Source organism: Hoplias malabaricus, chromosome 14 (assembly GCF_029633855.1).
Source record: "Hoplias malabaricus isolate fHopMal1 chromosome 14, fHopMal1.hap1, whole genome shotgun sequence".
Classification (NCBI taxonomy): domain Eukaryota; kingdom Metazoa; phylum Chordata; class Actinopteri; order Characiformes; family Erythrinidae; genus Hoplias; species Hoplias malabaricus.
The window spans coordinates 14,248,390-14,271,405 of record NC_089813.1 but is presented as its reverse complement, the minus strand read 5'-3'; the positions used below and the strand labels follow the sequence as shown (position 1 = coordinate 14,271,405).

Sequence of the window (23,016 nt, the reverse complement as noted above, 5' to 3'; positions counted from 1 at the left end):
AGCTGAGCAACCTGTGCTTTAAGCTGTTGTGTTTCTGCAGAAAGTTCAGCATGGCTAGGTAGCTGACTGTCACTAGGTGGGCTAATATAAGTTACCTGTGCACTGGTCACAACTTTCTGCCGGGGCATACCAAGATGTTGCTTCATTCGTCTTGCTTTGGCAGCCTGTCTGTCCTCCTCTGTACGCAACATCAAGAGTAGCTTTGGGAAAGATGGTGGACTAGCCCTTTTCTGCTCTAACTGGAGCTCTGTAAGAATGGACTGATCCCAACAGCCACGACAGAACTGCTTTAAAGCTGATCTTCAGGCTTGTTAGCTGTAATTCCTCCTCTTTTTGTGGCTTTCACTAGTGCGACCTGAAGTCTGTGAAGGTATGATGAGGGTCTTTCACCTGCATTCTGAAACATGTTTAAGAACTTGGCAAAAAGCTCATCACCATCCTCAACTGCTCCAAATGCTGAGTCAAGCAATTCCAGGTAAGTATTGGGTAAAGCAGAAGGACCTAAAGGTTTGACTACAGTTGCAGCTGGTGGTGATAGGCTGTCAATGATCCTTCTGGATCGGTCTAGGTCTGAAATGGATGGATCTTGAAGCAACAACTCAACATTTGTTCTCCATGTGTCATAGTCTATTTCATTAGAAGGACAAGGAAATCTCCCTGAAAAAGTTTTAAGTCTGCTGTAAGCATGTGACTGTGATGCCACATCTCCAGTTTTCACTATATGCTCTACTATCACTCTTTGGACTTCTGGTGGATAGACATTAGCAGGCTTTGGACTAGCTTCACTTGCTTTGTTCAGTGGATCGAAAGTGAATGTGTCTGTAACAGGGCTCTCCTTGTTAGGGGAAGTGGACTGAGAGAACATGATAGGAGTAAACTGGTGAGTACTGTCAACGTTAACCATGGATTCTAACTTATTAGCATTGTCATCTTCACTAGTGCCCAGTACTTCCTCTAGGGTTTGACCCTGGGCTGCTTGAGCAATGGACTCATTAACTCTTGTTAATTCTTCCTGCAGTACTGCAGTAAGGCTCTTGCCACTCAATTTAGCAACACTCTGAAGTTCCTCGAGATATGACTTGGTTGCTTTATTCCCTGCCTTGACTGCATATACAGAGGAAAGGGCTTTAATCTGGTAAGTAATCTCGGAATTGGAAGTACTTTTATACTCAAGGGGCAGCAAAGGCTCTAACGACTTTATTGCTGTATTGAAGTTGTACTCTACAATTACCTGCTGGTAATACTCAGATACTGTGTTTTCAATTGGTACTAGTCTAGCAACTGGCCCATATTCTTTCAGATAGTCAAAGAGTTCCTCATCTACACTAGTATGTGTTAAACCACTAACTATGAGGGAGTTTGGAATATTCACATTTTCTGTCTGTATTATCTCCATTTTGCAATTGTATTGTGTCACAAAATTGTTTCTATAAATTCAAGATTTGAGAATCACAAGATGTATTGTTATGCTGACAACAGCGCCACCTCCTGGCTGGCTCGCCACAATTTGTAACACTCCTCTTGTCTAACCTGGTAATCTGTGTACTATACAGCAACAATTAAGCTCAGTAGACACAGGAAATATAGGAGTTTGCTACTCTAAGGACCAGTATGTCTAGGCTTGTTAAGGAGGTGGGGGTGTGTGTCAGCATGAACCACAAACAAGAAAAAGTAAAAGTAAATGATTGGCTTTACTAAAAAAACATACATATACTATTAAACATACAAAACACTAGTATTGGCTTGTGAGATATTATTGTTGTTGTGAGATATGTTGTTTACACCTTTAAATATCAATAACCCAACAAATAATATCTAATCAAGTAAAAAAATAAAAATTAATAAAATAAAAAAAAAAATGTTAAACCATTAGGTGCAATGAGGAAAGAAAAATAAATGTGTCTCAGTCTCTCAATTGTAGCCCTACCACGTAACCAGGTAGTTCAGCACAACACAAGAGTGGTCAGATCTGTCAGTTCTTTTGGGTGGCTCGCCATCAATTTCACAGAAGGGTTCCAAGATGAAAGGGGAAATCCACTCTCCAGGACTTCCAATGCCCTCTAAAAACCTGACCTGCTTAAGCAAAACAGGTACAGTAAACTTATCTAAATCACACTGACCTTCACTCTTAGTTATATTCAATCTCTTGTGATTACATCACGTAATAATAACATTACAATACACAAAGTTTCTTACTAACTAAAACAACTTTTCTATTACAGGTCTTCAGAACCATAACATACAAGGTAAGTATTTCACATTTTCCATGTACTTTCCCCAAACAATAAAGTTAACATATTTTCTCTTTTCTTTGCAGATATAAAACCCAAAAAGATACTTCATTCACAACATATATTACATTCAATAAAATTTTCTATTTCCAACCAATACAGTGATTTCTCTTTAATTATGCACAAACCCAATTTAAGATTTAAATGGAATATACCTCTGGGATGAATGTACAGCTGTTAGTCAGCTTTCCTCAAAAGCTCTAGAACCAGCAACTGCTATGAGTAGAAAACATTGATTTATTTGACATTAATTAATTTAATTTTGCTTTAAACTGAGTTAAAACCAACAGTTTTACTATATTTTATCTTTATTTAAACTTATATCCAGTTTTTATTAAGTAATCTTGTCCATGTATATTACTGAACTGAGTATTATATTAGACCATGCGGTCTTGTAGCATAGCTAGCGAGAACGCCGTTAAACTCACCAAAAACTGGGTTTATAAGTCAAGTCATAAACCACAGAGAGTCTTCTTGACACTGTTTCAACTATTGGTAGCTGTATCTTCAACCAGGTACTTTTTTAACAACAAGGAACTGTGATTTTAATTGTTATTTAGGCTAACTGGGAGCTACAGCTCCTTCCTCCAGGGCATGAAGAGAGAAAAGAACAAAAAAAAAAAAAGAAAAAAAAAACGCTATTTGCTGGATTAGCTATCACCAATAAGCAGCAGCTGAGGCGGGACAAACTAAATTGTCCAATATGATTGGCTACATCTTAGTGCATCACTCAGCTCAACCAAATTAACCCCTAAACTGCTGAGGAGCTTTAACTGTGAGTTATCTGTATCTCACATGAAATGGGGGTTACAAGTACACTCATTCTCAGTCCAACAGACCAGTGTTTGCGTGAAGAAGTGTGTGTGTGTGTGTGTGTGTGTGTGTGTGTGTGTGTGTGCTTCTTCAGTCCAGTCTCAGTCTCTAGGTGTTCAGGAGTCTGATAGCAAATAAATAGTTCCCTCTCTCTTGAAATCGCCGGTTCTCACGGTCTACTTTGAGGTTTCTTTTGCTGCAGCAATCACCAAATGTCGTTCTGTGAATTACTTTGTTGGTCCAGAGAAATAAACGGCGTTTATGTTTAGATTAGTTCATTAACACAGTGGTGCAGTGTCCTATACATTAGCGCTCTACTGCCACCGTCAGGCGAAAGGAAAAACCGCCAGGTGCCAGAGGGCCACTAATGATGTATTCTTTAAAGTAAAGCCGCGGGCAAATTAAAATCTTACAACTGGCCGCATTTGTACAGCCCTGACATAACTCTTTTACAAAAAACATTCTCCAAAACAACAACCAGTGAAAGGTGTTTTATGAAACAAACACTGGCTTCGTGCAAAGAACACTATTCTCCACCTTTACACTAAGGAGAGAAACTATAGATTTATTTATTCATTTTTCTTCACATTATGTAATAAATATATTTATGACGGGTGTCAGAGCTGTTTAGGTTTATGTTGTTTATAAAACTGGAGCCTCATGTTGGATTCATTTTTAAGCAGCTAGATTTATTAGAAGTCTGACAAACACAAATAAAATGTACTCACACATTTAAATTAATAAAATAAGAGCTGCTGCATTCAGTTTTCTTAGTCGAGACACAGTCTAATTTAATCTTCATTGTTTGTTCACATCTCTAGTTTCATTAAAAGCACAGTTCTTAATGTAATATTCTTTCATGTAATGTTCATAAAAATACACCACCCCACCCCCTGATAAAACTCACAGATAAATATGTGACGCTGTGGAAGGAAGATGTGTTATGAATTCTGAATAATGTTGACTATTTGTGTGTGTAGTGATGTAAATATAAATCATTGTTCAGTCCTAATAGCAATAAATATCATCACTTAGTGAAAGTCTCTTACTCACCAGTGACGTTTACCCAGAGTGCATCACTGTAGTGTGTGTAGTAGACTGGGTCTCCTCTGCCAGCTCTGCACCTGTACTGACCTCCATTAGAGTCACTAACTGAGCTGATGGTGTAGATGGAGGATCTGGTGTTGATCTCAGGTGTCTGTGTGTCTCTGGACCAGTAGAAGGTCCATTCAGCAGAGTGACCCAGTGTACAGTACAGAGTCACTGGGGTTCCTCTCAGTACAGATCCATTACGGCTTGAAGTGAGTGTAGGTTGAGGTTTTTCTTTAAAAAAGACACACAAAAATATACAAACCCAAATGTCCATTAATGGAATTAATTTGTTGGAAATCTCTTTTGTTGTTTGTTAAGAGTTTTACTATTTTACTCAGGCAAAGACAGTGAAAGTACTGTGTAAATGTTAACTTATATTTACTATGTTTATTTTGATTTTACACCAAAAACATTGTTAGATTTAAAGTGACTGAAGCTATAGAGATAAATCTGTTTATACAGTGGAGCTAAAGACACAGGAATCAGGAAAGTTCATGTTGATCACCAAAGTAGAAATGTACAAAATGCCTCTTCAGGTTCCAGGACACATTTGCTGCTAGAACTGTTACAGTCTTCTACAAAACAATGACGGATTTGGAAACAAGCTTTGGGACCTTGTTATCAGAGTTTAAGAACTGCCATTCCTGAGCTGTACGAGGATTATCAGAGTGGGGGGAAAGCTGGCAGTGGACAGTGGACAGAGGATTTAACCAAGCAGCGGTCAGTGGAGACACACAGAGCTGGAGCAGTGGAACACCTGGATGGAGACTCTAATGTGAGAACAGCTGAGAGAAACGAACAAAACCAGCAGTGGATCCACACTGGAGCTAAACCCAAATACTGTGCTACATTCGGCTCTGAAGTTGTGTGCATTAAAGTACTTCTTCAGAATCGGTCTCAGAGGCAGCAGAGCATTATAACAATCTACAGCTTCCTCAGAGGCAGTTACATTATCCTCCATTCAAGTATTTCAATGTAATCTTGCACCATTTGGTGACTTCCTCTCTTTTGAGAGTCTAAGTGCTGTCCTAAAAGATGCACCCTAGATTTTAATCATTACTGTTTATAAACCACCTAAATACAGATTTTACTGATGAATTTACTGAGCTGCTAACAATCATCACAACTGACTTTGATCACTTTGTTTTCTCAGGAGACTTTAATCTCCACACTGATCTTTTCTCAGACAAAACTATGAAGGAACTCTGTGCTTTACTTGGTGTCTTTGGTCTGTTCCAGCATGTGATGGACCTACCCACAACCACAGACTCACACTGGACTTGGTCATTAGCAAAGGGCTGAATAACTCATCTATAGCTGTGAGAGATGTAGGGATCTCTGACCCCTTCTGTGTTTTGTTTAATACTGAGACCTCTGCAGCTGTTCAAACTCTGTCTGTCTGTGTAAAGAAAAGATATTTCACTGAGAACATGAAGGAGCTGTTAATGGAGGCTACGTCCAAAACACGCTGCAAAACATCTCATTCTCCTCAAAGTGCTGTGAACTTTAACTCCAAAGTCGTGAATCTTACTGATGTTTTGTCACCTCTGGGAATTATAACTGTATCTGGTGAACAGAACGCTTAATGTTTAAACACTATAATACATTTATGAGAACATTTGATACCACTTTAGAATAAGACTTAACTTATAAAGGTTTATAACCTGTTTATTAGTAGTTATTTATTATGTTGTTAATACATTAATAGGCATTAATAATAAGTTATAACACATAGATAAAACAGGCAATAGTGACCTGATGTTTGCCAAATAGTAAACCCACATCCAGCTACATGTTAAACCTCTGATCTTGCCAAATACTGACCTTACATTGTCTTCTCCAGCAGTCAGCATTGAGCCTATTGGCTTCATCATTTATGTGTTAATAAGTTTAACCATTTAATGAATTAACCACCAACACAGTGTCTTTTCTTACTTTAATGATAATGTGGTGTTTACTTTAACATTTGAAAAGACTAAATTCACATTCTCAGGTCTGAGCTTATTCTTTACACAGACATTTTCAGTGAGTTCTCTGACACTTTCACTATTAGAACAAAAAAGAGGTCTGTCCCACTTCACATCTCTGTGTTACAAATGATTATTAATGACTTTTAATGTGTTTACAACCTAATTAATAAACAAGTAATAAAGAAGTTTTTAAACCAATTCTAAACATTTATCAGTGTAGTCTTATTTTAAAGTGGTACCGAACATTTATAGACAATAAGTGTTTTTAAAGAAATAAAAGGTGAAGAGAGGTCAGTGTAATGTCAGTTATGCGCCGCTTGGGGCAGGTGCTCACAGCAGCTCTCGATGTTTGTATCAGTGGGTAACGAACAGTTAAACAGTGTTTTATGGCTCTAATGATGCAAATATCAGCCGCATAGTTCTTTTTGTTTGTTTGTTTTATTCAGCTGAGAGTTTTCTTCTATTTTATCTTCATGTGTACAGAATTCTCTTTGTGTTTCTCTTCATTTTGCCTCTGGATTCTGCTTTGGAGTAATTCTCGGGTTGTGTTTTGGCTCCTTTTTTCTTGTTGGCGCTTTGCCAAACTGATCGACACTGTCTCTAATCTAATGCTTACATCCAACAAGCAGCTGAAACTGCTTTAAAAAGTGGAGGAACACTGCTCCCGTTCCCTTACAGACATAATGAACTATGGTGTATGTGTAGCCTGTTGTGTATTTTTTTCAGTAAAACATAAGAATTATAATAAATAATAAAAACATAATTAAAACTGTGAATCATTATGTAACGTACACATGAAAACTGCAGATTTTCAGTTACTGATCAATTCCTTACCAGTGGTAAACAGGTCAGAGACTGAGAACCACTGTCCTAGAATCATCTGCACCACGTGTCAAACGTGGCCCGCCGTATGATTTGATGTGACCCGCAAGAGCTTAAAAGATCTGATTGACTGCAATCTAGTGTCTTAATGCCATCGCTTCATGAGTGACGTAATCGGCATGAATTGTGGAAAATTGGAGTTTATGGAAAATGCACATTTTTAGACTTAATTATTAATTATTCTAAAGCATGCTTTGACCTTAAACTCAGTTTCCCATAATGCATGCCGATTATGTTGCCCGCCAAGTGACGGCATTCCACCACTAGATTACAGCGTATCCTCTTCGATGTGATTTTTTCAACAAGTGGAATTAACAAAATGGCTATAAATATTAATCCCAAAATGTCCAGGAAAAGAAAAATTGATGCCGATAGAAGACCGTTTCAAGAGAGATGGGAAGGCGAATACATGTTTGTGCTTCAAGGAGAAAAACTGGTATGTCTTTTGTGTTATGAGGCGGTGGCAGTTGTCAAGGAGTACAATTCACGTCTGCACTTTGATACCAAACACGGAGCTAAGTATAACAAAGTTAGCCTTTAAGAAAAGCAACAAATTGTACAAGAATTAAAAGATAAACTGCGATCGCAACAGAATATGTTCACAAGAGTTACGGCCCAAAACGACGCAGCTGTGAAAGTAGCTTTATTTTAGCTGAAGAAATCGCTTTTTCAGGGGGTGCATTTTTGAAGCAGTGTATGCTGAAGGTCTGTGAGCAGGTGTGTCCCGACCAGATACAGACATTTAAACATTTTTGTAAAATGCCACATCTGTTACACATGTTCTTAGCAGCTCACAGTTGTTGGTTGTATTGTTAATCTGCCCCTTTCAACTGGGACAACGTTTTAAATTATTTAATGTCATAACTTGTGTTCACTTGTTATTCATAACTATTATTATTCACTTGGATAGTTTGATTATTGATTGATGGAGTAATATGAGTTTCTTAATCTGACAAACTAACAGGATTTATGTTGTTAACAGAGCAACAAGCAAATATTTTCACATCTATGCAAATATTTACAAGTTGAATAAGTAATACATTCAGAGTTGTTTAACATTAAGGAGCACTTATATTTTTTCTACATTACACTTGGTTACATTTAGTTACATTTATACGGTCTTACAGTTACATCTGGCCCTTTGAGGGCAACCATTATGCTGATGTGGCCCTCTGTGAAAATGAGTTTGACACCCCTGATCTACACACATTAGACGTGTTGCCTGCCACTAGTTAATAATATTAGGTGCTGCAGCTTATTCAAAGTGCAGCAGCTAGAACACTGACCAAAGAGAACAAAGAGAACCGAGCACATCTCCTTGATCCTCAGGTCACTGCACTGGCTCCTGATTAAACACAGGATTGATTTTAAACTGCTATTAATTGTTTATAAATCAATAAACTGCCTCAGAACTAAATATATTTCAGATCTGCTTGAAGTGTATGAACCCAGTAGGGCCCTCAGATCACTCTGGACTGGTCAGTTAGTAGTGCCCCGGGTCAGAACCACACAGGGGGGGGGCAGGTTTCAGTCACTATGCTGTCTGCACCTGGAACAGACTCCTGGAAGACGTCAGATTTGCCCCAAATATTTCACTCTTCAAATCTACACTAAAGACCTTCCTGTGTCTTTGATGAACACTGCACTCAGTGTCACACTACAGTCTGCATTTATTCCTTTACATCTCTGATTTATTCTATTTCTTTTATTTTCTTATTGACTGTTTATACTGGACCCTTCCTGGATCAGGGCCTTGTCGTGGCGGAAGGGCTTGTGTGGTCTCATGACCTCCAGTGCTATGTCGTCGGGAGCTGTTAGCTCCCAGTAGGGTCTCCCATGGCGAACAGGTCTGGAGTGAAGATCCAGACAAACATGATCCAAAAGCATTCCTATGAGTACACCCATTAAAATTCAGTGTACCCTGCCTGGGAAAGGGTTACCAGGACCTACCCTTGGAGCCAGGCCTGGGGGTAGTGTCCGATGGCGAGCGCCTGGTGGCCGGGCAGCCCACGTAACCCGGCCGGGCTCAGCCCGAAATGGCAACGTGGGAGGATCATGTGGGCTCACCACCCGCAAGATCCAGAGTAGGGGTGCGGTGCAATGCCCATCGGGCACAGAGTGGGGGCGAAGGGACCCCTGGCGTCGTGGAACTTGTCAGCGGAAACGCGGGTTCTTGGTACGTGGAACAAAACCTCACTGGGGGGAAAGAGCCAGAGCCGGTGCGTGAGGCTGAGAGATACCAGCAAGATATAGTTGGGCTCACCTCTACACACAGTGTAGGCTCTGGAACCAAACTCCTCGATAGGGGTTGGTCTCTCTCCTACTCAGGAGTTGCACAGGGTGAGAGGAGCCGGGCGGGTGTGGGGATACTCACAAGTCCCCGGCTGGCGCCTGTACAGCTGGAGTTTGTCCCAGTAAACGAGAGGGTCGCCTCAATGCGGCTCCGGCTTGCAGAGAAAACTTTGACTGTTGTGTGTGCGTATGCACCGAACAGCAGCTCAGAGTATTCAGCCTTCTTGGTGACTGGAGTTCTAGAGGGGATTCCATGCACTGACTCAATTGTTTTACTGGGGGACTTCAATGCTCACATTGGCAATGACTGGGAAACCTGGAGAGGAGTGATTGGGAGGAACGGACTGCCTGATCTAAACCTGAGTGGTGTGATGTTGTTGGACTTCTGTGCTAGCCATGGTTTGTCCATAACAAACACCTTGTTCGAACATAAGATTCGAAGTGTACTTGGTACCAGAGCACTCTGGGCCAAAGGTCAATGATCGACTTTGTGGTTGTGTCTTCTGACCTGAGGCCGTATGTTTTGGACACTCAGGTAAAGACAGGGGCTGAGCTGTCAACCGATCACCATCTGGTGGTGAGTTGGATCCGATAGCGGGGAAAGCTGCCGGACAGACCTGGTAAACCCAAACGTATAGTGAGGGTGTGCTGGGAAAAGCTGGCAGATGACTCTGTCCGGATGGATTTCAACTCTCACCTCAGAGAGAACTTCTCACATGTTCCGGAGGAGGTAGGGGGAATGGAGTCTGAATGGACACTGTTCCGGAACTCCGGAAAGCGGCTGCAGGTAGCTGTGGTCAAAAGGTTGTCTGTGCTTGTTATGGCGGCAACCCAAGAACCCGTTGGTGGACACCGGGGGTGAGGGAAGCTGTCAAGCGGAAGAAGGAGGCTTTTCGAAATTGGCTAGCTTGGGGAACTTCCGATTCTGCAGATGGGTACCGGCAGGCGAAAAAGGCTGCAGCTGTGGCAGTTGCTGAAGCAAAATCCAGAGCATGGGAGGAGTTTGGAGAGGCCATGGAGAATGACTTCTGGGCGGCCTCAAAGAGGTTCTGTAAAACACTCCAACAGCTCAGGAGAGGGAGGGGGGACACTGTCCAAGCTGTGCTCAGCAAGGATGGTGAAACTCTGAACTCGACTGAGCGTATTGTTGGGCGTTGGAAGGAGCACTTTGAGGAACTCCTTAAGCCGAGAGATATGCCTCCTGTGCAGGAGGTAGGGCCAGAAGTATCTAGGGGGTCAGATTCGATTTCCATGGCTGAAGTCACTGAGGTGGTTAAAAAGCTTCGCAGTGGCAAAGCTCCAGGAGTGGATGAGATTCGCCCAGACTTACTGAAGGCACTCGATACTGTGGGGCTGTCTTGGATGACATGCCTATACAATATTGCATGGACCTTGGGAACGGTGCCTTTGGATTGGCAAACCGGGGTGGTGGTTCCTATTTTCGAGAAAGTGTGCCAATTATCGTGGCATTACACTTCTCAGCCTCCCGGGGAAAGTCTATGCCAAGGTGCTGGAAAGGAGAATCCGTCCGATAGTCGAACCTAGGATTTTGGATGAACAATGCGGATTTCGTCCTGGCCGTGGAACTATGGACCAACTCTTTACTTTTGCACAGATGATTGAGGGGGCGTGGGAATTTGCTACTCCACTCTACACATGCTTTGTGGATTTGGAGAAGGCATATGACCGTGTTCCCCGAGAGATTCTGTGGGAGGTGCTCGGGGAGTATGGGCTGCCAGGGTCGCTCCGGCGAGCTGTATGGTCCTTGTACTCTCAGAGTTTGAGTTGTGTTCGCATCCTTGGTAGTAAGTCAAGCTTGTTCAGTGTGGGCATTGGTCTCCGTCAGGGCTGTGCCTTATCTCCACTCCTGTTCCTGATATTCATGGACAGGGTGGCGCGGCGTAGTCTGGGGCAGGAGGGCTTCCGTCGAGGACCTCAGGAGGTGGCATCTCTGCTTTTTGCGGACGATGTTGTTCTTCTGGCTTCTTCGCACGGAGGCCTCCAGCTTTCAATTGAGCAGTTTGCAGCTGAGTGTGAAGCGGTCGGTATGCGGATCAGCACTTCCAAGTCTGAGGCCATGGTTATCTCCCGGAAACAGATGGCATGCTCCCTTCAGGATAAGGGGTGAGAACCTGCCCCAAGTGAAGGAGTTCAAGTATCTCGGGTTCTTGTTCACGAGTGATGGGAAGAGGGATGGTGAAATTGACCGTAGGATAGGTGCAGCGTCTGCAGTAATGTGGTCACTGTACCGCACTTTTGTGGTGAAGAGAGAGCTGAGCCATAAACCAAAGCTCTCAATTTATCGGTCAGTCTACGTCCCCACTCTCACCTATGGTCATGAGCTCTGGGTAATGACCGAAAGAACAAGATTTCGGATTCAAGCGGCCGAAATGAGCTTTCTCCGACGGGTCGCTGGGCGTACTCTCCGTGATCGGGTGAGGAGCTCAGTGACTAGGTAGGAGCTCGGAGTAGAGTCGCTGCCCCTTCGCATTGAGAGAAGTCAGTTGAGGTGGTTTGGGCATTTGATCAGGATGCCTCCTGGACGCCTCCCACTGGAGGTATACCAGGCACGTCCAACTGGAAGGAGACCCTGGGGTAGACCCAGGACACGCTGGAGGGATTATATCTCCCGGCTGTCCTGGGAACGCCTTGGGATTCCCCAGGAGGAATTGGTGGATGTTGCAAGGGACAGAGACGTCTGGGGTTCTTTGCTCGCACTGTTGCCACCGCGACCCTGAAATGGAGAAGCGGAAAAGAAAATGATGATGATGATGATGTTTATACTGGACATTTTCTGCTTTATCTCGTACTGTTTTATTAATTTTAACTCTCTCAAAAGCCCTTCTGAGGTGTTAGATCTTAGGAATGATTTAATGTTTTGACTTGACAGTTTAACCATGTACTTTCTGTTATTGTTTTGTGTGCATTTTATGATTTAATTCTTATTTTACTTTTATAAAGTTGTAATTATATTTTAAAATGTTAATTCTCCTACTGTAATGTTTCTGGACTGTTTTGTACATCATTTTGAACTGTCATTGTGTATAAAAGGTCTTCTATAAACTTGTCTAATTCAGATATTTTCAGGGATTAAAAATGTCTGAACACAGGGCAGTAATCTGAGAGGTCCGATGGTGGACCAGCAGTGGTTTGCAGTCATTGCCAAACATTTTACGCCAGTGAACGGATATATGCTGCTGGACAGAAGACCCTGAATGTAGTTTTATTTAGTCACACAATGTCAGAACAAAGAGTGATCTGGAAAATGTCATTTTCACCACTTAAAATTAGATGTATCAATGTATTGTAGACGAATCTAAAGAAAAATGTTAAAACAAAACCAAATCAATCTGTTTCGTCCACCAGAGGTCCTCCTCTCCAGAATATTGACTGGAACTCCATCAGCGGGTTGACCCTCAGCAGCCCCCTTCAAACCCCCCTCTCTCTCCCACAGAGCTCTGTGCCCAGCGTTGTGTGAATTCTCTGCACATTTCTGAGCGGGTTTCTCCTGCAGTTTTTAAATCTCTTTTTCTGTTTCTGATCGTGGCTCCTTCATTCTCACTGGGATTTTTGGATCGCGGCTTGTACTTGTTTACCTCGTGTTTTTGTCTTTTTTGGACTCTGTGCTCTGCCCCTGACACTGGTTTTTGATCTGTCTCTGGAAACTGTCCTCCTTGTGATTTCTCTGACATTGATCTGGACTTTGATTCTAAGCTTGTTTCTCTCTGTTGTATTTGTTAATGAAACCTGCAAATGGATCTTTTGTTCATGAAGCAGCTGTAAAGAGGCGAGCTGTGGTGCTGTGAAAAAGAGTCAAACATTTAAACAAACAATAGGTAAGACGTTTTTTGCTCCTGGGTCTCCCCCCAGTGTAATTCAGATTTACAGAACTGTATTGAAATCAATGGGGAAAGTGAGGGAGGCGATTGGTTTCCTACCGTCTTCCAAAAGTTACATAGTGCAGTTTCTGTGCTGAACCCAGCTTAGATGTGACTGAGGCTCTTTTCTCAATATTATAAAACAATAAAGCATCACAATGATTTTGGAGCTGTAATTTTATAGTAAAATATTATGTAGCATTCCTTTAAATAATAAAAGATGAACTGATATAAACTCCTGGACCTGAGAAAACATCAAAACTGTCTCTTTAGGACAAACAACACTTAAAGCTTTCATCTACACTCCTGAAAACATCCATTCTCCTGCTGTGAGCTATGGGTCTGAAAGGATGTGTAAATGTCAATAATAAATTCACCCCAGAGTCCAGACCTCAACATCACTGAATGTGTTTGGATTTATTTGGATCTTTGAGAAGCAGAGAATGTAAACAACATGTAAAACTGAACTTTGGAGGAGTGGAGAAATCAAGGCTCAATAATCTCCTGAAAAAACTAATCTTCTGAAGCTATAACAGGAGAAAATAATGGATCTAAATATTTATAATACATTTATAAACTAATATCCCTCAGAACAGAAATAATGTAACAATAGAGTCACACTCACCTGATACAGTCAGTGTTAAAGGGGCGCTGGTGTGTGTGTATATTCGGTCTGAAGATCCTTTTCCTTTACAGGTATAAACACCTTTATGAGTCTGAGCAACAGAACTGATGACATATTCCTTCCTTTGAGAACTGGGGTAAGGACCATTACTCTGATACCACTCATAATACCGGTAATCTCCACTTTGTGTGTCACATGTCAGAGTGACTCTCTCTCCGATGAACACACTCTGAGCTGGTTGGACCTTCACTGTAGGCGTTGGTCTCTCTGTTCAAAGATCACAAATACTTCTGAAATGTTTATCAGAACAGAACAAAACATTTGGTCTTTATTTCTGTTTTTATTATTATTTTTAAATGAATCTGGAAATATCAGCTTCCCTTTTTTGCTGTGAGAGAATTTCTTCACAAACGAACTAAACCACTGTCAAACATTAGAACGTGAAAAAGCCAGTAGTGTGCATGAAGAAACAGAGTCAAACTATTAAATATTTAAATAATGAAAACCATAACTTGTAAAAATGTGCTGGACCTGATAAACCACCCACACTGTCTCCATCAGAGAAACAACACTTAAAGCTTTCATCTACGCTCCTGAAAACATCCATTCCTCTGCTGTGAGCTATATTTCTAATGCAATATAATGTAATAAAGGTGTTACACTCACCTGATACACTCAGTCTGACAGAGTTACTGGTCTCTGTGTATATTTGGCCTGAAGATCGTGCTCCGTTACAGGTATAAACACCTGCATGATACCAATCAACAGAACTGATTACATATTCCTTCTGCTGAGAATTTTGGACATTAAAATGATTCTTGTACCACACATATTTCCCATCAACTCCACTGTTTATTTCACATGTCAGAGTGACTCTCTCTTTGATGAAAACACGTGCAGCTGGCTGGACCTTCACTGTAGGCCTTGGTCTCACTGTCACAAAATGAAAAGTCACTGTGAAATGATTATTGTAACAGAATAAAACCTTGAATCTCCTTTTATTAAACATTTCTGACTGAATATGGGAATAACAACTGTCCTCTATCTTCGTGACAAACAAACAAACAAAAAACATGGTCAAACATTTCCTAAAATATAAATACAACTTTATCAATCTCCTGTAAAGTTATAGATTTGAAAAGAAATGTTTTCTTCTGAGAGCAATCCTTCTGACATTTTTAATTTATTTAATGTCTGTAACTCTTTATCCAGCTCAGGGTCGAGGTGGGTCCAGAGCCAACGAGGAATCACTGGACACAAGGTAGGAACACACCCTGGAGGAGGCATCAGTCTATCAGAGGGCACTACACACATGTACGGATTCTTTTGAGTCACAAATCCACCCAGCAAAATGGGTTTTTAGGAGAGTGGGAGGAAACCCACATAGACACGGGAAGAAAACACCAAACTCCTCACAGACAGTCACCTGGAATGGGGCTCGAACCCACAACCCCAGGACCCTGGAGCTATGTGACAGTGACACTACCTGCTGCACCACCCTGCCGCCCAATGACATACGTGAAATATTAAAAAACATCTATAATCATAATTCTGAACTCATTTGTAAAAACTGAAACAGAAGTCATCACATAACTCTGACTGTAATTGAATGGTATCACTGTAGAACACAGAATAATAATCTCCCTGAGCGCTGCACACTGGAACTCTGTTCCTCCTGGAGTACACACTGTTGCACTGACTGTGTTGATGTGTCTATCTGACCCATTAAGTTTAATCTAGAAGAATCTACATAAAAATTGGAAAACAATCAAAATCACACCAATCTGTTCAAGTACACCCCAAAAATGCATTAAAAAGTGTTTTTGTTCTGGAGGCAGTTTGAGGCAGAACAGATGTAATTGACACAAGGCAAAAGTCAGGGATGAACCTGATCAGCACACACTGGATGGAGATTCTCAAATACCATGCCATTAACCTGTAAAGCTCCACATAGACCCCCGTGTGTGTGTCTGCTCTGACTGTTGAGGCATTTGGCAGACGTTCTTATACAGAGTAACTCACAAGGTTACTGGTATTTCAGGTACGCCAACACAGTTTTAGGAGCTTTGCCCAAGGAATCTTATTGGTGTGGCACAGACTGATTGCCCAGGTCTGGAATCAAACCCAGGTCTCTCACATGTGAGACAATGGTGTTACCACTACACCACACCAACATGTCTTTGGAAGGAATAAATGTGTGAAATAATGTAGTTTTTTGTCACTATAGACTTAGTTCTGTTTCATAATTTGATGGAAGTGCTTCAAAAATCTCAGTATTTTGTTTTACTTGAACAGAGGATAATGTATCTGCCTCAGAGTAAACTGCAGAACGTTATAATGCTCTACTACCTCTGAGGCAGATTCTAAAGAAGTACTTTCTTGCACATTAGAGTTATGACTGCTGTCTGTAAAGGATCTACAGAGTGTTATACAATAATGCTCTGCTTGCTCTGAGGCAGAGGCTAAGGCAAAAGGGAATATCGTATGATTGCTGCCTCTGAGGAAGCAGAGCATAATATTTTTTATTTTTGCAGTTCTTCTGAGGCAGCAGTCATAACATACATGTGCAAGAAAGCACTTTGGAATCTGCCTCAGAGGCGGCAAAGCTTTATAACATTCAGCAGCTTCCTCAGAGTCAGTTACATGTTCCTCCACTGAAGCAAAACTAAAACACTGAGCTTTTTGCTACACTTTTAACAAATTATAAACAGAACCAAGTGTACAGTAAAAAAAGAAAATATATGGCATACTGTATGTCTTCCAAAGACGTGTCTGACAGTCAGAGCAAGTAAACAATGAGGGACTAAGTGGAGCTTTACTGGTTTATGGTGGTATTTGAAAATCTCCACCCAGCGTTTGTGAACCAATCACATTCGCCCCGTCCTTTTGTCTGGTACCTAATTACAGTCCTTCTGCCTTAAAGGCAGCGCTGCCTCCAGAACCAGTTTGTGTAGTGATTTTACACGAGAGAATATTGACTGGTGCCCCATCAGCTCTTAATTCTCCCTGTCTACCGTTGACCGTCACAGCCCCCTTCAAACCCCCCCTCTCTCTCACAGAGCTCTGTGCCCAGCGTTGTGTGAATTCTCTGCACATTTCTGAGCGGGTTTCTCCTGCAGTTTTTAAATCTCTTTTTCTGTTTCTGATCGTGGCTCCTTTATTCTCGCTGGGATTTTTGGATCACGGCTTGTACTTGTTTATCTCGTGTTTTTGTCTCTTTTGGACTCTGTGCTCTGCCCCTGACACTGGTTTTTGATCTGTCTCTGGAAACTGTCCTCCTTGTGATTTCTCTGACATTGATCTGGACTTTGATTCTAAGGTTGTTTCTCTCTGTTGTATTTGTTAATAAAACCTGCAAATGGATCCAGTTCACTCTGTAGACCCTTCATTACAGGGTTATTTACCTGATAAACACACACCCATCACTGGGAAATTAGGATATTATTTGTTGTATCACATTTTTTTAAATGAACATATGCGCTCGTACTGTCCTGAAACACAGAACAGGAGTCTGTTTGTTACCAAAATTGTTTCTTAAATACTACCTTTCCAGTTTGTGGATGGGATATTTTCACTCTCAAACAACATAAACATTTCCTCTTATTTGTATCTTCCACTCTGTGGCTGTGGAGAAACTTTTTTTCCTCATTCATTTCTCATTCTTTTATCTCATTTCTACATTCTACATATGTATCCACTGACACAGAGCTAATAACAGGCTTTTTGATGTGAATCATATTCAAATTTGAGCATAAACACAGGGATCCTAGGAAATGTCAAGTCAAGATTTTTGATGCAAAATTTACAAACCACCACAGCTTTCATACATTTAAAAATAAATTTTTTAATGGCCCAAACAATCTGATACATAAATCCAAGGTTTATTTGCAGGCATCAGTGGAATATATTACTCATACTTTTTATTTCGCATCTCAGAGTGATTCTCTCTCAGGTGAAAACTCTCTGAGCTGAGTAGACTGTCACTGCAGGCTTTAGTCTCACTGTTCAAACATCACAAATATTTCTGAAATGTTTATCATCACAGAACAAAACTTTGTATCTCCATTTTTGACTGAATCTGAAAAAGGGAAATGCACTTATCTATTTATTTTGAGAGCTGTTTTCACACACATCTGTGTTTTGAACCAACGCTACACCAATCATCTATTTTGTACTCCACTTTTATTCTGTATTTCTACTCTTCTGCTTCTATTTCTTCTCTTTTTCTAAACATAGTTTATCTGATGTAAGGTACACTAAAGTGGGAAAGTGCCTAGAACAAGTCCTTTAAGATTTTTTGTAATTTCTCTGCACTATTTTGTTGTTTATTGTATATTTTCCTTATGTGCTCCAATATTCTAATGCATTGCGATTAATAAATGAATGTCAGGACTGCGGGGGCGGACTGACAGAACTAGAGACGGGTGATAAAGCACTGGAATGAAGAGGGGAACGGACTGGAGACAAAACCGGAGAGCAGATAGGGGACTGAACAGGTGACTGATAAAAGGGAACAGGAGACTGGACTTGGGACTGGAAAGGACTAGACTGGACGGGAGTGGACACATGAGACTGGACAAGAGCAGGTGACTGGACAGGAGACTGGACTTGAAAACTGGACGGGGACTGAGACCGAACAGATATAGGCAAGGGAGACAAGACTGGGGACAGGACAGGACCTGAGATGGAAGACTGGACAGGGGCATGTGGCTGGACAGGGGACAGGACATTGGGCTGGCAACTGGACGGGGACTTAGACTGGACAGGATTATAAGCAGGGGACTGGAATGGAGACAGGACAGGTGACGGGACTGAGGCTTGAGACAGGACGGGTGACTGAACTTGAGACAGGACAGGTGACTGGACTGAGGCTGGGTGCTGGGACTGGACAGGTGATGGAATGGAGAACTGGGAATGGACAGGGGACGGGACTTGAGACAAGGCAGGAGAGGAGACAGGAGACAAGACACTGGACAGAAACGGGGACTGGACAGGACTTGACAGGGGAACTAGGACTAGGATGTTTACGGGGACAGACACAAACATAGTGACAGGGACAGAGACAAAGGCAGACACAGGTACAGGGACGAGGACAGAGATAGGAACCAGGACAGGGACAGACACAGGAATCAAAACAGGGGGATGCCCAGGACTGGCCAAAGTCTGTGGGGCTGTCGGAGAGGCCAGCCTGGGCACAGCTCTAGGGATCTACGGACATGAACTGAAGTAGCCAGGGCCACAGTCGCTGGAACAGAAACAGAAGCGGCTGAGGAAGCTGCCCTCACGGGGACAGGAGCGGCCATGGAAGCCGCCTGCTCGGGGACAGGAGCGGCCGTGGAAGCCGCCTGCTCGGGGACAGGAGTGGCCATGGAAGCCGCCTGCTTGGGGACAAGAACGGCTAGGTTCGCCACCTTCACAGGGACAAAAGCAGCCGAGGAAGCCGCCTTCTCGGGGATAGGAGCGGCTGTGGAAGCTGCCTTCTCGGGGACAGGAGGAGCAGAGCGGTGTCGCCTATAAAAGTCCTCCAGAAATGCATAGATTCTCCTGGGGGTTAGGAGGGACTGCAGCGACGTCCTTGGAGGCAGGGGGCCCTGTGACGATGTCCTTGAAAGCAGGGGCTTGTGCTGCTCACAGTACATGTGCTGGAGCTGTTGAGGGTTTAGGGGGACTGATGGGCGCACTCATGAGGGATTTCATCAACCCTAGATCCCCCGGAGGTGCGCCCCTGTTAGCCTCACATCCCATGTCCTGAGGTTGGAGGCTAACAGCCCCTACTCTTAACCCCCCCACCCCCAAAAAATTTCCCCGGACCTGAGAGAGTAATCCTCCAGCGAGGGGGAGACTCCAGCACGCTGCTTTCGCCGACTCTTTTTGCTCCATTTTCTCCCGTTGGGGCAGTCACTCAGTTCATGAGTCGACTCTACTGAAGTCCTTGACTTGATCAGCAACTGGATTATGGATGCTTGGACTTCTTTTAGCCTCGAAAAATAGCCGTCTGTGCTAGCTGTGTCCTTTAACTGGTCGGTCATTCTGTCAGGACTGCGGGGGCGGACGCACTTGCTAAAACACAGCGAACCTTATTTTAAACAAAAGAAATAACAAAACAGATACAGACAGACACAATAAATAGAAAGATACAGGGAGCTGACAGAGATTTAGGCAAAGGGAGCTAAACAAACCAAACTAGAACACAGAGAGCTAGAGCAAACAGGACAGACAGACTAGAGAGCTAAACAGACTAACACTGGACAGAGCTAAACAGAGTCTTAAACAGAGGGAGCTAAACAGAGAACAAACCTAAACGAGGATCAGCAGAGACAGACAGACTTGGAAACAACATGACAATGGGAATGAGAAACGATGTCAAAGGAAACAAGAAGAGAGCAAACAGAAGTGAAACCACAACAGAAAGTTTAGACTGACTAAACTGAGTAACATGACATAGGAAATAACAGAGACAGACAGACCAGACTGAGTAACATGACAAGGCAACAATAGAAGAGAAACAACATGACTGGGATTTGGAACAAGAAACAACATGACTGGGAAGTGAAATGAGAAACAGCAGCGACAGACCAACTAGAGGGCTAAACAACATGACCTGGAGAATGAAACGAATGACAGACAAACATACAGAGACAAAGGGACTTATATACATACAAGGACACCTGAGACTAATAACAAGGGGGCAGGACTACAAATGAGACAAGGACAAGGAGGAGGAACAAAGACAAGGGCGGAGACATGGACAATAACAAACAGAGCCATGTGCTAAGAGAGCACATGGTGGGGAAAACAGACACTACAGGACAAGGGCGTGACAATGAAATATAAAAGGCCAATAATTACTTAAAATATAAACTTTTTTTATATAATATAAACTTTGTATGTCACATGTCAGAGTGACTCTCTCTGATGTAAACACTCTGAGCTGGGTGGATGTTCACTGTAGGTGTTAATCGCTCTGTTTAAAGATCACAAACACATTTTAAATGTTTATCAACAAAACAGTGTTTCTCCATTTTTTGTATTTTTCCATTTGTGACTGAAAAATCTGGAAAAAACAAAATGCACTTTTGCTGTGACAGAAATTCTTAAAAGAATTGTTATAATTCAAAATGTCACCCAAATGTCACATGAAACATTATTGTTTATGATTCATAATTAATGAACACATAGCTAATGGAAATCATTGTAGTCTATCCACTGAATTCAAACAGGACAATGGCCAAGTCATTACCAGAACCTGTATTATCTATTAATACACAGTTAACTAATGTCAATACCTGCATTAAAATCAATAAACTATCTGTCAACATTGAGAAAAGCTCTTAGAGGCTCTTTGCTCCAAGAAACAAAAAAGAAATTAATACCCTACTGTAGTGGAGTATGGACCAGATCAAGAAATGAAAAGTTTAAGACTCTCCACTCTGATAAGGATTTTTGGAACAGAACCCCACATTCCACAGAATGTGTGTGTGTTGAAAGACTCTGCACACCCCCACACACACACAAACTCACGCACACACATATGTCTTCCACCAAAGACTAAGCAGCACACACTTCAGTGACCCCAGGATGAATGAGTCACCCCCTTCAACCCAGATGACTACTCCCCATCTTCTACAGGAATGTAAAGAAAAGGAAAACCCAGTTTATGACTCCATTAAGCCTAGGAGATCAAACAAAGTTTTGGAGACCAGGATTAAAGAACCCCAGTTTATAGCTATTGGCGCCTAGATAGCGCCTGGATAGCGCAAAGATTATCTTCTGCAAAATCTGCAGATGGCCCCCAGAACTGACCTTCTAGTGAACTCTCGCAACCCTAGTTCAAACCAGACAAACAGCATGGACCAACAGTGCCCTCAAGTGGACATTTGCGAAATCACGTTTCGCCCTGCCACCCTCTAAATACATAACGGACGCGTCGGGGCGCCGCTGTTTATAAACATGTTTTATGCAATATGTATTAATGTTACCCTCTGTTATTCTCAGGTGAATGTCTACTAACTAATGAAGTGATGTGTATTACTGTTTCAATCATGAGGGAAAATTTCTGTCTCTGTTTTAAAACGAATTAGTTCCTAACATCTAGAATAGTTGGTAATGTACTCAAGATATATACATACATATATATTTGATAAAATAATCCAGTACACTCATTATGCTATGTCCAAGTATGTATAAGTATTTTATTTTATCCAGTATTTTGTAAGAGCCAAAAATATGAATTCTCTCCCTCTCTCTGAAACGTGAAGAAAGTCACGTGAGCCTCAGACCCAGGATCCAATCAGAGAAAGGAGACCTCCCAAATGGGCGTGACCGCGCCACATCTGAAAAGGGGTCACCCAGCCCTTGACTAGCTCTTCTCTCTTCTCTCGGTATGCTTCCTTGCGACACTCTCTTCTTCCTGAGCTCTCTTCTTTTCGCTTTTTGTCTTCTCCCTACGCCGACAAGACGACTCTTCAAAAAGAACTCTCTAAAAAAAAGGAGTTCACGCAACTCCCAAGGGACGCCTTGTGCCAGTTAGCAGTGCGATACAGAAACTACAGAGTAACGTCGAGTAATTGTCAGTAATCTTTTCTTTGTTTATTTGTGTTCGTGTTTGTAGCCCAATCCAAGTTTAATTTTACGACTGATCAAAGCAGGTGAAACTTATTCGTGGCCAGAATAAAAGACACAGCTAAGACCGTAAAATCGTAAAATAAATAAGCTAAGTAATTCGAGATTAGTTCTGGGAATCGGAGGAAAACAGCAAGCTTTTACCTATCAGTAAAAAAAGCTTTTACCTAAGTGGAAAGTCCAACCAAGCCAGCAGCTCTCTGTTAAGGGAATTCCCGACTGACGTCTCACCATCCGAAGGACGTCGAAAAGTGGCTGACTCATCCGGGAGGGAATCTCCCCACTGATCAGACTAACTTCAGCCGTGACAAGTCAAGCCCCAGAGAAACAACAGAGCAAAGATCTGCGGGACATCAGTGAGTGTGATCATAACCCAAAATCGGCAGAAAAGTAAGCTAAATTCCTCATTTTCAGAGCTGAAATTGAATTAAATCTCTTGATAAAATCATATCTTGATCAGATTAGATCATAACAAGCCTCACTCCCACGCCATATCGCCTAGCCTATCTCTAAATTCGAACCGGTTTCACCTGCATTGATTCCGTGAGATT

The 23,016-nt window shown here is 42.1% G+C and overlaps 1 protein-coding gene across 1 annotated transcript in view; it reads right to left on the bottom strand.

The window, feature by feature from the left end:
* The window catches only part of LOC136666297 (carcinoembryonic antigen-related cell adhesion molecule 5-like), a 30,033-nt gene extending 11,144 nt beyond the window's left edge, over positions 1 to 18,889 (bottom strand). The window contains exons 1-5 of the mRNA XM_066644394.1: positions 18,254 to 18,889; positions 17,331 to 17,334; positions 14,510 to 14,590; positions 13,844 to 14,110; positions 4,158 to 4,427 (exon numbers count right to left, since the gene is read on the bottom strand). Of these exons, the coding sequence (XP_066500491.1) occupies positions 4,158 to 4,427; positions 13,844 to 14,110; positions 14,510 to 14,590; positions 17,331 to 17,334; positions 18,254 to 18,889 (1,258 nt within the window). The remainder of the gene's footprint in view (positions 1 to 4,157; positions 4,428 to 13,843; positions 14,111 to 14,509; positions 14,591 to 17,330; positions 17,335 to 18,253) is intronic.
* Positions 18,890 to 23,016: the final 4,127 nt, after the last annotated feature.